This window comes from Schistocerca serialis, chromosome 2, assembly GCF_023864345.2.
Source record: "Schistocerca serialis cubense isolate TAMUIC-IGC-003099 chromosome 2, iqSchSeri2.2, whole genome shotgun sequence".
Taxonomy (NCBI): Eukaryota; Metazoa; Arthropoda; class Insecta; order Orthoptera; family Acrididae; genus Schistocerca; species Schistocerca serialis.
Genome location: NC_064639.1, coordinates 692,671,906 through 692,688,768, shown reverse-complemented (window position 1 = coordinate 692,688,768; position 16,863 = coordinate 692,671,906). Strand labels below are relative to the sequence as shown.

Below are 16,863 nucleotides of genomic sequence, written 5' to 3'. Positions count from 1 at the left end.
CCCCCCCCGTTTCCCCTGGCCTCTGTCCAGTTCCATGCTCGAACAAAATGCGTAGGGAGAACGACCGCCGGCAAGCCTCCAATGAGGTCGAGTTTCTGTTTTCCCCATGGCCATTTCGCGAGATGGTAATGAGAAAAAGTATTAAGGATGGTTGACACTTCTGCTCTCTGAATTTCAATAGCAAACCTCTTTGTAATTCACGACGCATCTCTCGTAGTGTCTGCCACTGGAGTTGAAAAAAAAAAAAAAAAAATTCTCCGTGACCCTCTCGCGTTTACTAAACGATCTCGTTACGAAATGAGTCCCTTTTCTTTGGATATTCTCTATCTCCTCTGTCAAATCTAACTATTAAGTGGCCCATATTGACACGTAATACCCAAAGAAATCAGTCGAGCGCGAATGTTGTAACCTACCTCTTTCGTTGGTGAATCGCGTTTCCAGGGGATTTTTCTAATAAATCTCGGACTGCCATCGCTCCGGACGCATTTTTCTCGATATTTTACGGTTGTGACTTGTTTCCACTGATTGAAAGCCAGTCATTTAATCGAGTAATAACTCTTGTTTTTGTCTATTTATTCACAGTAGGCTATATTTGTTTCCGTTGGGTAAACTGCTACACCTCGCACTATGCTTCGATCCTCTGCAGGCCTGAACTTCGTTACAGTGTACAGGCGTTGCTACTTTTCTTATACTACAAGACCATTGTTGAACAGCCTCACAGAGCTTCTGACGTCGTCCACCAGGCCATTTTATGTAAATTTACATCAACAAGGCAGCTGAAGCAGATGATATTCCATCAGAATTATTGATATTCATGGGAGAACACCGTCGTCATAAAACTATTCGATCTGGTGTGTAAGATATATGAGACATGCAAAAAAAAACCCAGGCTTCAAGATAAAGATAACAATTTCAACTCCAAAGAAGGTAGATGCTCACAGATGTGAATGTTACCAAACATCAGTCTGTTAAGTCATTGTTGCAAAATAATGACAAGAATTATTTACAGAAGAACGAGAAAAAGTAGTAGAAGCCGATCTTGGGTAAATTCAGTTTGGATTCCGCAGAAATACAGGAACACGCGAGGCAATACTGATCCAGACACCTGCCATGGAATATAGGCTGTATAAAGGCTAACGTACATTTGTAACATTTGTAGACTTAGAAAAAAAATTTGGCAGTTTAAACAGGAATACATTCTTTGGAATTCTAAATGTAGCAGGGACAACACATAGGAAGCGAGAGGTTTCCTACACCTTGTACCGAAACCAGATTGCAGTTATAGGAGCCGAAGGACATAGAAATAAAGCAGTAGTTGAAAAGGGGGTGATGCAGGATTATAGCCTATCTCTGATGTTATTCATTGTGTACATCAATGAAGCTGTGAAGAAAAAGAAGCAGAAATTTGAAAAGGGAATAAAAGTTCAATGAGAACAAATAAAAACTTCGAAGCTTGCCGATGATACTGTAATTCTGTCAGAAACGGCAATGGACTCGGAAGAGCAGTTGAATAAAATAAACAGGGTTTTGAAAAGAGGTTGTAAGATAAATACCAACAAATGGAATGTACTCGAATTAAATCAGATGACTCTGAGGAAATTAGATTAGGAAATGAAAACATAAAGTAGTAGATAAATTATGTTATTGCGGCAGCAAAGTAACTGAAGACAGTCGAAGTAGAGAGGGTACAAAATGCAGACTGACAATTGAAAATAGAAAGAAAAGATTTCTGAGCAAGAGAAGTGCACGGAAGTGAAACGTGGAGGGTAAAGAGTTCAGAGAAGAAAAGAACAGAAGCTTCTGAGATATGAAACTACAAGAGAATGCTGAGCAATAGACGAGTATATCGAATAATTAATGATGAGGTACTGAACAGAAATGGGGATAAAATAAATTTATTGTATAACTTCAGCAAAAGAAGGGATCGTTTGGTAGGACCGATCCTGAGACATGAAAGGTAGTGTGGGAGGTAAAAATTGCAGAGTTCGACCGATGCTTGAACACAGTAAGCAGGTTCATATGGATATAGGTCGCTTTAGTTACCCAGAGGTGAAGAGACTTCTACAGTACAGAATAGCGTGGAGCGCTGCATCTAAGCAGCCCTCGGAGTGAAGACCACAACAGCATCTACACACGAATTCCACTAGCCACATTATGGAATAGTGGAGTATACTTCAGGTACCACTGTCGTTTTCCTCTTGCTTGTTTCTTTTGCGCACTGAGCAAGGAAATAACGGCTGTCGATAAGCCCTCGTGTGAGCCGGGATTTGTTTGATTTTTTCGCCATGCTCATTATTCATTATATATGTGTGTGAGGAAGTTAGATGTTGCCTGATTCTTCTTGGAAGACGAGGAATAATGACGGCCCCATGACACATTCATGGAATACTCCCGAAGCTACTTTGCGTCTAAATTATGAACATCACGTTGAATTTTATCTAAAGGGAAGTCTTGAATCCACTTACAAAGTCGCTCCGTCTAAGTTCACTAGGCGATAGCGATCAAGGAACGCAGTAATAGTATGTATGCCGTTATCTAATGTCCTCTGGATCTCATGGACGAACAGGCTGGGCTGAATTTCACGAGATCTCTGTTTGCTGAATCCATGTTGATTCATACAGAGGAGATTTATTAAAAAAAAAGCGTTATAACCCACAAGCATAAAACTTGTTCCATAATCCTACAACAGATTGACAAGCGGTGTAGATCTGTTTTAATGACCATTTGTTCAACGGCCTTTGTTGAAAACTGATGCAATTTTCGCCTTTTTTCCAACTGCTTGGTTCCTTTCAATTCTCTAATGATTTACTTTAAACAGCTGCTGGGAAGAGAGCAAATTCTTTCATGTAAAGTATACGGGTTTTTTAAAAATATATGTCACATATTCCTGAAGGAAGAAGTATTGGTCAGAACTAGAAGAAAAGCTCCCATAATAATATGTCCAAAAACGAGTACCTGTTACGTAGTGAGCCAGCCTGTCCTCTCATTTACATCCGTCTGTGACGCAGAAGTAGACACTATAGGCAGTGCTGCGTGTGGCTACTACGCCTCCTGACACATCCTTCAGCCCTTCTTTGCAGTGAAATATGTATGCTTTCAAATACACCTGGCTCCTTTCGGACTGCGTCACATACAATGGTCACACGCTCCTGTAACGTCTGCACATTGTCGATGGTTTGGGTATACACTGATGCCTTTAAATGTCCCAGTAGTCAGAAATTTTACCGACTCACATCCGGTGAACGGCGAGGACATATTACCGGGCCTGGAATTGCTGTAAGCCCAATCTATCGACGATGTGGATACGTTACATGAACATGTGACTAATGCATGGATTCAATCGTAATGGAGCCGGGTGTTTTCCAAGAGTGCGTAATTCACTGCGAAGAAGGACTGAAAGTGTGTCAGCACGCGTGGTAATCACGTGCAGCACTGCCTACAGTTTCTACTTCTGCGTCACAGGAAGATGGGAATGGGCCGACAGGCTGGCCCATATCTCAAAAGGTGCTGGTTTGCGGACATAAAATTGTAGCAACTTTTCTTCCAGTTTTTGACCAATACGATCTCCTAAGGGTGTATGTGACACTTTTTTTAAACATATTTAACAGATTTGTACAGGTGTTCCACAAGACCCTCACCTTTGTTGGAGCTGTTCCAATAGGTTATCTATTACATGGTCTCGTATCTCAATATCTACCGTTTCGGCATTCATTCGATGCTTGAAACCAGGAAACAATTTCAGGAGACCTATTTCAGTATACTGGGCACCACAGTGACATTCTCCACACCACTATGATCGCCGAGCGACTGTATACATGATTATGAGCCGTTTACTGATTTTATGTAAGACCTAAGCCTCTTAGGATTTTTCGTCATATCTAACGGTAAAGTTTTACTTTCGAATTCACTGAATGCTTCTCGAATTGCCCTCCCTACGCTCATTTTCATTTAGTTCAGCTTTCGTTTCTGAAGAAGGCTTTGTGTTCGTTTAAATGTGAGCAGAAGGTTTATTTGCTGTGACAGCATCTTTCTAACACGACTGTTGTAGCACAAAGGAGGTGCGGTTGCAGCAGAGCAGTGCAGTTGCCGACACCTCGACTACTGCGGTGGCAGAACTGCACGGTCTACAATTGAAATTGATTCCCTTCCTATAGTATAACTCTAACCTCAAGATACGGAATCAAATGGAGAAAAAATGATCGAAAGCTGCATATGCAAAACGTGAAATAAATTTCTATTCTTGGAGAATAATAAATTACATTCGCGTCTCACAGGACCAGTAGATATTACCTAGAAAGACCGATTTTTATGTTTTAAATTGAAGGGGTTGGAGAGACAGTCATAAGCCACATCGAACTTGTTTTGAGATACAGCGAGTTTAAAGTTCCACTGAGGTCTGAAAATGTTTAATACAAAATAGAAACCTTATTTCTACTGCAAACACGTGCTTAATACTTGCGAAGCATGTTGTTAAATAGGCAACTCTCTGCATGCTATAAAATACTAATTTTAGAATGATTTTAATTAATATGTAGTCAACGGTGGCTTATGACTATATCTCCCAAAAAATTGTTTAAAACACAAAGTATGAATTTGTAAGGATTTATTTTAACTACTTTTACACAGCAAGCAGAATATGTAATTTTTACACATTACTATACACGTATCAGGTATCTGAGATGTATAAATTACTTTTTCATTGATGCAGCTACATCAAGGAAGTTCCTCTACCTCATCATTGGACACGTTATTTCCAGTAGATGACGGAAAGAAATCTAGATTTGCTGCAGGTATGTATATCATAAGAGACAGTACATCATCAATTTTTTTCTGGTTAATTGGTAGTGGCTTTCTGTACTTTATTGGCAGCTGATATGGATTTGGTTCAACTAGCCTTCCTTTCTTTTTGACACGAATATCCACTGACATGAAAGCTCCTATGTCTGAATAAGAGTGCTTTACACTTAGTGAGATCAATGTCTCCAGGCTTTCCAAACTTCTGAAGTCTTCTCTTTCCGTTTAGTTACAATGAAATGATCTGGACTCACAGATTTTGTTACTTCTGTCCATTCATCTAGAGTGTACACTATTGGACGTCTGTTTCTTGCATACCGTTCAATGCGACCAAAATCACGATCGCAAGGTAGCATGGTGTGACCTACCACAGGGAAGTAATGCTGGACATTATCAAATCTTTTGGTAGCACCAAGGGACCTTTCCAAAGCAATAATAGTCCAATTCTTTGCCTGACCCTTGCAGTTGACTGTGATTATGTGGAGATGTTTTGTCTGAGGATTAGTTATCTCCAAGTACTTCAATAAGCAGCTCCCAACCTCATCTGAACCCCGTCCTCCATCTTTCTCGCTCCACAGAAACATATAACCCGTATTTGATCCACCGTCGTGGATACCATAGTTGTATGTCCACATTTTCTTCTTGTAAAATGCTGGACCAGCTGTTAGTTTAGGTGTGGGGAACGTTTGCTGCATGTCCATTGCTATAAAATGATGCTCTTTCGAATTTTCTTTAGCCAGAGCAGTTAAAGACGCAATCATATTGTGTCCTCTGTCAGCCTTATTGAGATGCAGTTCATATTGTTGTTTCTTTTCTGTGACTTCTTCTGCATATAATTCTGGGTTATTTATTGCAATTAGAAATCCATCACATTTTGAACAGGTGTCACTTTTTGGTAGTTTGAAGCCTGTGTTAAATTCAGATACGAAAATTTCTCTGAATTTACTTTCAGATACTGCAGGAACCTGCTTTTCCTTGCAGTATTCCGAGTATTTATCTCGAAATAAGGAAGCAATTGTGAGATCACAATCCAAATACATTTTATTGGGGTTCTGTTGCTTACTGTAATGACTGTTATATTTCGGTATGGCGTTGAGAAATTCTCTAACACTTTGTACAGCTTCGTCTTGAAATTTATGTGGGTAGTTTCCATGTTTTACTGAAAGAAAAAAAAGATGAGCTTATATCCACTTCCTAATAGAAATATCTGTATACCTACCATGTTTCCTATGTCTCAAAATGAATGAAAAATGTTTTCATCCTCTCCAAGCAGTTTTGTGAAGCATTTATTTAAAGAAGTACAGGGACTTCCTACAGTAGCAGCCTAAACAGTCTTGTGGGTTTTTAAAGATTTATACTGCTGACCAGCATTTCGTCGACGTTTTGCTTTATTTTTCTTCCACTGATCAATATTTCGCTTTCTTTTCCGTGAAGGCTTTGGTTTTCTGGGTGATTCTTCATTTATTCTACTTATTTCAAGCTGTAATATGAAGAGCAAAATAGTCCAAGAATTTGCGTGAGATATAGTCATAAGCCACACAAAACATTAAATTCCGCTAAAATCACATTAATGAGAAAATATTTTTTACACGTCTTTTGCCTTTGAAACTACATTATTGCACTATTAAGCAGTAATATAAATGTGCCCATCAAGTTTCATCATTAACACACAGGATGGCTTTCAAATGCGTTGGCAATGTTGAGAGAAACAAAGTCACAAGCCACAGGAAATTAATCACCAGAATAAACCGTTTTATATACTTACCGAAACATCATCTGAGCTGGAACTGCTGGTCGATGGATGCCAAGATTCATCACTGTCAGGATCCAGAGGGTAAAGCTCTTCACTTCCACTACTGTCTGTGTCAAATATGCGTTGAAGACCCGAAGACGCTTCAGACGTTCCTGACCAACCTGACATTTTGCCGTGGCTTGTGACTATGTATCTTCTGAAAATACCACCATATGGCACAGCATAGAACTGCACTCCGTCATAGCCTGGCATCTGTTGCAGTAACACGGAACTTTTTCAACGCATTGTGAAGAAGACATAGGTAAGAACGCCGCAACATGAAAAACTTAATTTTGTGAAAGTTGTGGCTTATGACTATATCTCTCCGAGCCCTTCAATTATTTATCTGTTACAGTGATTCAGAAATGATGAAAATATAGGGTATATGAAGACCATTCGTATCGTAAGGATGTCATCTTTGTAAACCACCCGAAAACATACTTTTTTTGGCCACTCGTGATGGGACAACATGTGTGTTGGACTGATTAAAAACATAATTTGCAACCGCCTATGTCTCAGCCATCATATGAAAGAAGAACTTGTTATTTCATCATCCAACAGTGAACGATGTTTCACAACGTACGTAACCAATGCTAAAAACATCTTCCTTTGGAAAGCTGCGTTATAAGGTTTCCGAACTTGAGATGTGCATTTCAACCAGCTCAGGGACCAACTTGTGACCGGGACTGGTGGGAGGCACAATACTCATGTTTTGTTGCGCTCCGTGGAATACTGATGTGTAAATAGACTGGGATAGGATTGGACACTCCTTTAGCGCCGCATGGACAGCTCTAGAATCTAATAGCGCTTACTGACGGCAGTTCAGTAAAATGTGAGCAATCATTAGGTATTTCAGAAGTCTATCAATCTTCCTGGAATTTCTTATCGTTTCTTGGTGTATCTGAAACCCATATATAAAATTACTGTTTTATTGCACTCTCGTAAGTGACGATGCTAATCAATAAAGTCTTTTCTAACTTTTCTTCTCTCTACTACGTTAAGGCATTCAAACCTGCCTGTTATTCCTTGGCGTACCCTAAAAAGAGTTACGTCGCATGTCCTGCGATAAATCTCCTCTCGTTGAAGATTTATTACGTATGAGAGTGGTCAATAAATAAGTTGTAAACGCCAGAATACCGGATATCGTTTTAAGTTTCGCGCCAGTACGTATCCAGAAGATGGCACCATATGTATCTTCGAAGGTAGCAGATACACAGTATTCCGCGGCCAATGCTGAATGACCTACAGTCAGACCGAGATGATAGGTGTGCTGGTGTGCTAAACCGAAGAGCCAAAGAAACTGGTACACCTGCCTAATATCGTGTAGGGCCCACGCGAGCACGCAGAAGTGCAGCAACACGTCGTGGCATGGACACGACTAATGTCTGAAGTAGTGCTGGAGGGAACTGACGCCGTGTATCCTGCAGGGCTGTCCATAAAGCCACGAGAGTACGAGGGGGTGGAGATCTCTTCTGAACAGCACGTTGCAAGGCATCTCAAATATGCTCAAGAACGTTCATGTCTGGGGAGTTTGGTGGCCAGCGGAAGTGTTTAAACTCAGAAGAGTGTTCCTGGAGCCACCCTGTAGCAATTCTGGACGTGTGGAATGTCGCATTGTCCTGCTGGAATTGCCCACGTCCGTCGGAATGCACAATGGACATGAATGGATGCAAGTGGTCAGACAGGATGCTTACTTACGTGTCACGTGTCAGAGTTGTGTCTAGACGTATCAGGCGTCCCATATCACTCCAACTGCACACGCCTCACACCATTACAGAGCGTCCACCAGGTTGAACAGTCCCCTGCTAACATGCGGGGTCCATGGATTCATGAGGTTGTCTCCATGCCAGAACACGTCCATCCGCTCGATACAATTTGAAACGAGACTCGTCCGACCAGGCAACATGTTTCCAGCCATCAACAGTCCAATGTCGGTGTTGACGGACCCACGTGAGGCCTAAAGCGTCGTGTCATGCAGTCATCAAGGGTACACGAGTGGGCTTTCGGCTCCGAAAGCCCATATCGGCGATGTTTCGTTGAATGGTTCGCACGCTGACACTTGTTGATGGACCAGCATTGAAATCTGCAGCAATTTGCCGAAGTGTTCTGTCTCGTTGAACGATTCTCTTCAGTCGTCGTTGGTCCCGTTCTTGCAAGTTCTCTTTCCGGCCACAGCGATGTCGGAGATTTGATGATTTACCGGATTCCTGATATTTACGGTACACTCGTGAAATGGTCGTACTGGAAAATCCTCACTTCATCGCTACTCCGGGCATGCTGCGTCCCATCGCTCGTGCGCCGATTATAACACTACGTTGAAACTCATCTTGGTAACCTGCCTTGTATCAGCAGTAACCTATCTAATAACTGCGACAGGCACTTGTAGTCTTTGTGCCTCTCTCTTATTTGAATACGCATGCCTATACCAGTTTCTTTGGCGCATCAATGTATAAGTGTATACCGACTAGGTCAATGTGATTTTTGTGAGCCAGGGGACTGTCCACAAGCGAAATTTGTCCTGTATATACTTAGAATCGAATTTAATGAAAATTTGTGTTCAATTGGATACGGTAATTCTTCAAGTGACAAGAAAAGGTCGCAAACAAGGAGCGTCCTAGCCGCCCTGGTTATCCTGTGATGGCACATTGCTTCCCCGTCTAGGGGTATTTATATGCCTCCAGGACGCATCGATCTTGTGGATTGCAGCAATTTAAGGAACCAAGTAAATTTATTATCTCCCGTGGGCTCACTTGTTAGATGCGCACTCTGCCACAAGAATATTATGCTGCAACTTTTAACGTCTTGTCGAACGATGGGATAATTGTTTAAGTTTCTCAGGGGGACTATTTTGAGAAGAAAAATAAATTTCAGGCTTGTCCACGCATCTCTGATATCTCTATCCAAGTTTGCGAGTTATTTGTTGATTCGCCCTCGTGATTACGTGCTAGTTAAAGGCGGGTAATATTTTGTACAGACCTACATTCACGGACCACCATCTCTCTAAACTGAACCACAGAAAAACTGTCGAGAACAGGATATTTAAAAATATGCTACAGTTTTCCTGTTCTTCTCCAGCGAATTGCGTTGTACTGTTACTTTCATAATAGTATCTCTACTGGGTGGTGGCGTCTTCCTCCTTCTTCTGTTACCCGAAAATTCTCCGAAGCGTCACACCTGATTAGATCTGGGCTATATAACAATTTTGCAGTTATCCCCTATGTGGCTGGACGTCTTTTCTGTCGCCGCAAGACACCTCATTTTTAAACTGGAGAAGCTATGCAGTCCCTTTCTGTGTGAACATTATTTCCGTACTGCAGTCGATGCCGTGTTGAGCATCCGAGACGGCAGTTTCCCTAAACGCTAGGGAATAATGATGAATAATATTTACCTGAGTGAAATATGCACTGTTCTGTAATGTCTCCATCGCATTCAAATTCGGTATACTCAGGATGTAAAGTAGGGTCTGACAAAACTCGTAGTTACCGACAGCAGGTTTTAATAATTTCTAACTTCCCGTTAAATTTTAGTATACATAGATGAATAATATGCATATATCTAGTTTTACACCGAGAGAGGTGGCGCAGTGGCTAGCACACTGGACTCGCATTCGGGAGGACGGCGGTTCAAACCCGCGGTCCGGCCATCCTGATTTAGGTGTTCCGTGATTTTCCTAAATCGCTTCAGGCAAATGCCGGGATGGTTCCTTTGAAAGGGCACGACCGACTTCCTTCCCCATCCTTCCCTAATCCAATGGGACCGATGACCTCGATGTTTGGTCCCCTCACCTAAACCAACCACCAACCTGGCTTTATAGCCCAGTCCTTGCAGCACCCAAAGGGAAGAGCCCCTCAGTTCGCTGTAGCTTTCTTGAGGCAAAGAGAGTAGAGAACTATGTTGAAATGAAGCACTCAATCATCCTGCCTAGTGTGGACAGAAAGTGTGGCTTAGTCACCCAGTCGACACCGGTCGGTCACTACTGCTTTTTGTTGGTACCTTAGGGATGGTTCGGGGCATTACAGACGATTGAAACAACGATTCCACGTACAACGGGAACATCCAGCCTCATGGGTCTCAGTTTCGCGTCATTAATGTGCAAACAAGCTTCTACATTTTTATGTACCGTCTTTACTAATTTCGCTTAGGTTGCCTTTACAGCTTCGAGGTGCTTTTATAGTTTGTAGTGTTGCTATTTCTTCACACAAGCACGTATCAGCTTTCTGTCCAACAAATTAGATATTGTTTTTCTTATAGTGATAGCCCACTTGCAAAAAAATGTGTCCTAAAGACACTAATTTGCAAGCGGAGTCTTAATGATTGTGCGTATGATACGTTACACTTGAGTTTCACTCTTGTCATGGCCAGAAGGATGGAAACTATTACAAAAATGATTTAAAAAATAAAGTATGTCATAACATCACAAACTACGAGTTGCGCGAGTCTCCTTCAGTGATGCACGTACTATTAAGGGCTGGAACGATTCGTCTGTAACTGCACAGACTAGATGCATGTAACATTCTCAACCAGACATCGATAAATGTAACAGGAAGAATGGCAAAATGGTATCGACAGCCACCTGAAAGGTACAACATACTCAACAACGTCCAGAAATTCTCCACCCAAAGCATATTTCCTGACCGGTAAGCGTCGCAACGATAAGCAGTAAAGGTAAGCGAGAGCGCGTGCGAAGGATTACGGTCAGTCTACTTCTCCAATTCTTAAACTGCAAGGGTGGTTAATACCGTACAACCATGGCTCGTTCGAAATAAAACAGTGATTTGCCAAATAAATTTGTTGGTAAAAGGGTTTGAGACAGTACCGATAAATGCACTGAGCATCGGAAAGTATTTTCTACTCAGAAGCGGAAGCATTTTCGTAATATTATGCCAGTCCCTCTGAGCGCAACAGTATTTAAGACGCTACAGGTAACATGCAGTTTATCTTTAGGGTGCATGTAAAATGCCTGTATAAGAGAAACGAAGTGTAATTTCCGGGATAGGTAAGTTACAATCCACCGTCTTAAGATAAAATTACTGGTCTGAAAGTTCTTAAACATAAATTAATTGTTCATTCGGCGAATCCGTAACTGGTTTTACTTTTTCTTCTCTCGTCATTATAAAGGCAAAAAATATTCTTAATAAAGAGTAACCTCACGGTTTTTCAACAACTTGGAAGCTGTCCCGCGCTTTCTAATATTAAAAGTGCAACATATTACATGAAATGTGTGTTATTATGATTTCTGAGCATTCTATTCGGGTGTTTTTTCCTTTCGTGTCAGGTCCGACGTTTTAGATACATGTAACACTGTTAGCGTTATGCATGTGAAATTGTCTTCATTTATTTTCAAAATGTTGTTCTGTGATCCTTAAAAGGCTTCAGAAATAGCCTTACAGACAAAACAAACAAGTTAGGAACAGGTCCGATACATCACTGATGCGACAAAAGGTCACGGGAATTTGTTAGTAGACTTAGCAATTTAAAAACCGAGAACTATGTGCGCCTAATGCACAATTAGGGGCTGACGTCAAAATCCAGACAGACAATTATGTTTTCATGTTTGTATAATGAATATATTACTCCTCAATTATGTATTACGCGTCACTGAGAACGGTTCACAAATAAATGGAGTGAAACACGTACCCACACATTTCTTGAAGAAATACAGCAATATGACATTTTTTATATAAGTGTATCTGCGCGTAGACGCCTTGGTGTATTTATCGGCCGCATGGCGAATATTACGATACATCATATATATATATATATATATATATATATATATATATATATATATATAATTGAAAAGAAGTAACACACAAGTTATAGAATGAAAAGCACTTGCAGCGTCCAAAAGAAACTCGACAAACTAGCAATATTGATGAAGAGATAAATTTATAACTCAAGCTGAAGACTGTGGAAAAACCAGAACACACTTTGGCATAAATAAAGCTCTATAAAAAGTGGCTGCATGCCGTACTTCTTCAAGTAATTTAATTCGCAGTCACGGAACGCAGCCACCATTATACGAAGAAATTAATCACGTACGGTCAAGATTATATTTTAAGTCGAAAAAACGAACCTGACATACAAGGAAACTGACGTTTTGTTTTTAACGATTAAGAGCTTGACAACACCCCAACAAGCTTATGAATCTCTTGATGACTGAAGGCCATACAACTGATTACAAATTTTAATAGTCTTTATCGCAATACAGTCCAGTACTAACTAGATATCCAGCTTCTGTCGACCAGTCATCTTGTACTTTCATCGTGATTTATAGCTGAGAGAGACAAAATTAAATACCTCAAATGGTTTCTATGAATAAATTGTTAAAATATGCAGAATCTGACCAGAAAATGTCCTCTGCACGTATAACCAGATAGAAACCCGTACCTCAGCCGCGGGTTCCTGACATCTCAACCACTGATTACATTTCCCAGCTGGCGAATATTCATAGACAAAAAGGAGAGATTTTCCGCCATATGCAAGACACAGTTATCGTAATTTATTTTCCTTTTTTCACACATATTTCAGCGCTTAATGTGCATCTCGAGACGCTCTACACACCGACAGACAGGCACTGGTCAGTCTTTGGATATTTTCACAATTTTGTGCGTGTTAACATTGTGAAAGTACGATCTGAAGATGATTGTTTGTCAAACGAAATTGGTTATCTAGTTACTACTTGATTATATCGCAATCAGAATTATTTGTTATAAATAATATTGTGTATTCTTCACCTGACGATGTCAGCTTTTGCTGTACATGTGACGAAATATCAACAGGTACAGAACTTTTCCTCAATATTCTATTAGTGGCTGACAATATGTTTCGTGTCACTGATGGCTGAACTTACAGCCATGAGCAAACATCAATGGCACTGTAGATATTACCTCTCAGCATCACTTTAATCATTCGCTATACGTTTTCACTAATAAACTCAGTTTACCGCACAGGAAATAAGGGTTTCCAGTTTTTTTTCTAAACAATGTCAGAATTCTTTACGAATCTGGCACTTTAAAACTAAATTTTTTTTCTAAATCTCTGAAGCTAGGATTAACATATCCACATCCAAAATTCAAATGTAACTTACATAGTCTACAATTAGTGGTTTGTTATTTTAAATGCTTTAAGTTTTACAGTGACACGGATAACACAATATAATCGTGTTTGAACTGATGCAAAGCACTGCATTTTACCTTACTGGTATTTCTACTCGCTTTCCAACACCTAGGTAGAACCCTTCTCTTCTTTCCTGACGACAGTACTACAACATTAGATACGTAAATGATCACTTCGTTTTCATAATTAATTCAGCTTCTAACGTGGCCACTGACAAACGGTAATCTCAGCTCACCAAAAGCTCCACGTGAGGTAAAAATTATACGTTTTGGTGTAATTGGGATTTTTTTTTTTTTAATTCCCGACAAGGAATTTCAACAATAAATTCAGTACAATCCCTCATGAGTCGGGATACCTGGCAATCCAGCAGAAGGTGTGACTTACCGTAGGTACAGGGTATTACCTTGCAGGATTGGTTAACCCGTTCGCTAGTGAAGTGAGTGCGACTTACCTGAATGGAGTGGACATTGCCGCGGGACTCGGCGTGCGCCCTCGCGCTGAGCAGCGTGCTGGAGCCCGACACGCAGCCGCCGAAGTCGGAGAAGAGGTTGTCGTCGAAGGGCCCGCCCTCCATGGTGCAGGTGCCGCAGGTGTCGTCCAATTAGCGCCTACCTGGCTGCCTGCCTACCTGGCTACCTGCCCGCCGCCTACCGCCAAAACACTCCGTTCCGCCCGCCACTTACGCCCGTTCCGGCAGGCGAGCGCGCGCCGCTATTACGGCGGCAACTATTCGTGAATTGATCCTTATTAGACGCAGTTAAGCCTTGATTTTTACTGATGAAACGCGATTGTTCACAATGAGCCCTAATATTCCGTACTCGGCCCGACAAATAATCTTTTTTCCGTTTCACGAGCAGCCTCGGCGCCGGTTAAAAGAAGCGGTTCGCGCAGCCCGCAACCCCGAACGCAATTGTCGGCGCCAGGCCACGAAAACGGCGGCGGCGGCTTCGCGCGGTTTTTAACAGAATTTAAACAAAAGCAGATTACATATATAACGTTGACTCGCTTAATAAAGTGATTCTAGTGAAGTTAGTCTCCCAAGTTCATACTCAATTTATATTAAGTAATAATCCCAGCCTCGGGGCCTTCCCCCCACCGCGCGACCGGCTCGGCCAATGGCAGGCCGGCGGCGGGGCGTGGCGAGGCGAGCGCGTCGACCAATGGCGGCGGACGGCGTAAAAAAAGAACAAATGAAGGGCGCGAGATGCGCGGCGCGCGTGTGTCGTGGGGTGTCTGCTCCGCCGGCCCCGCCAGTGACTCAGCCACCCCCAGCCCCACAGCCGGCATCTCTGCCGCGCTGCGGGCACTCAATTAACCGGACGCTCTCCTCCTTTTCTTTTTTTTTTTTTGTGACCTGCAACTTTACGCTCTCACAAAATTTCACGAGCTCACTACCGTGTCGTGCACACACGACAGCCTAAAGAATGTGTCATCCGCAAGTTCTTGACATCTCGACCCGCGACAGTTTACAATTTCCAGTTGGCGAATAATCACGAACAAACTGGAGAGAATTTCCGCCCTACGCATGATACCAGTAATTTATTTTTCTTTTATGCATACGTGTTTCAGCACTTGCGTATTATTACGCCTCACGTAACGCTATCAGTTAGTCTTTGGTGGCAGCGTAGAGTATAATATATTTAATAGGGAGAACGGCGGCTAATATGCCTCACTTTAGCCAAAATTTGTATAAAAAAATGGTTCAAATGGCTCTGAGCACTATGGGACTTAACTTCTGAGGTTATCAGTCCCCTAGAACTTAGAACTACTCAATCCTAACTAATCTAAGGACATCACACGCATCCATGCCTGAGGCAGGATTCGAACCTGCGACCGTAGCGGTCAAGCGGTTCCAGACGGTAGGGCCTAGAACAGCTCGGCCACCCCGGCCGGCTTTGTATAAAACTCTCGTTGTTGCTCTGAAACGAGGTGTAACTGCAATAAAACTTTACTTGAACATTTGTTTTGGCGTCAATGGGGAACAAAAGATTTAAACCCGAAACGACATGCAGACAAAAGAAAAAAATATTTTCGAAGACATGCATTCGAAATGTCAAGAAAAGTGTTGGCTACTATTGGCCATACAACAAAATATAGGTTTTTAAATAAAAAAGGTGTATTTGTAGTTCACAAACAAATCAATCTGTTTATGTTTCAAAAATACAAGATAACAACAAAACAGTTGGTTAAAAAACCATTGAACTTGTATGTACTGAAACTGACACAACGCTTTAAACTTCTGCACTGAGGTTTTGTGCAGTTGAGGTCTTTGTGCTTCTTTGTAAAGTTTTGGTATAAATCTTTAACTAGAAGCCGGCCGGAGTGGCCGAGCGGTTCTAGGCGCTACAGTCTGGAACCGCGCGACCGCAACGGTCGCAGGTTCGAATCCTGCCTCGGGCATGGATGTGTGTGATGTTCTTAGGTTAGTTAGGTTTAATTAGTTCTAAGTTCTAGGGGACTGATGACCTCAGAAGTTAAGTCCCATAGTGCTCAGAGCCATTTGAACCATTTTTTTTAACTAGAAATTTATTGTCTCTGTCAAATATGTTTTCTGGCAAATCATAAGCCAAACTTTTGAAACTCAATCTTACGTAGCGGCATTAACCTGGACTCTACATCTCTGATGTGTGCTACAAATATTTGTTTGTAATTTTCTTCAAAAATGGTTCAAATGGCTCTGAGCACTATGGGACTTAACTTCTGAGGTCATCAGTCCCCTAGCATTTAGAACTACTTAAACATAACTAACCTAAGGACATCACACACATCAATTCCCGAGGCAGGATTCGAACCTGCGACCATAGTGGTCCCAGACTGTAGCGCTTAGAACCGCTCGGCCACTCCGACCGGCTTTCTGTAAAAGTTGATTTGAAACACCATGGAGGTGTCATAGATGTCTCTTGATTCCCTACGATAATTTTAATCTCCTTCGCAGTGCATTTCTAGGAACATTAAAACGATCGGCAACAGCGGCCACTTCGTCTTGCAAAGCACTTGAAACCGCTTGCTTCCTTGGAGTCTCGGACCACTCCCCTCGACCCTCACTGGCATTCTTCTCCTTCAACCATGCCATAGTGTCCTAAAAACATGAAACAAAATACTTGTATGGTCTATACCACCTCCCACATACTCAACTGATATTACACATTAAAACACGA

The 16,863-nt window shown here is 41.7% G+C and overlaps 1 protein-coding gene across 1 annotated transcript in view; it reads right to left on the bottom strand.

Annotated features, from left to right (window-relative positions):
- LOC126456332 (homeobox protein aristaless) overlaps positions 1 to 14,714 on the bottom strand; it is a 116,705-nt gene extending 101,991 nt beyond the window's left edge. Inside the window, 1 exon segment of the mRNA XM_050092082.1 lies at positions 14,157 to 14,714. Coding sequence (XP_049948039.1) covers positions 14,157 to 14,279 — 123 coding nt within the window. The 5' untranslated portion in view covers positions 14,280 to 14,714.
- Positions 14,715 to 16,863: the final 2,149 nt, after the last annotated feature.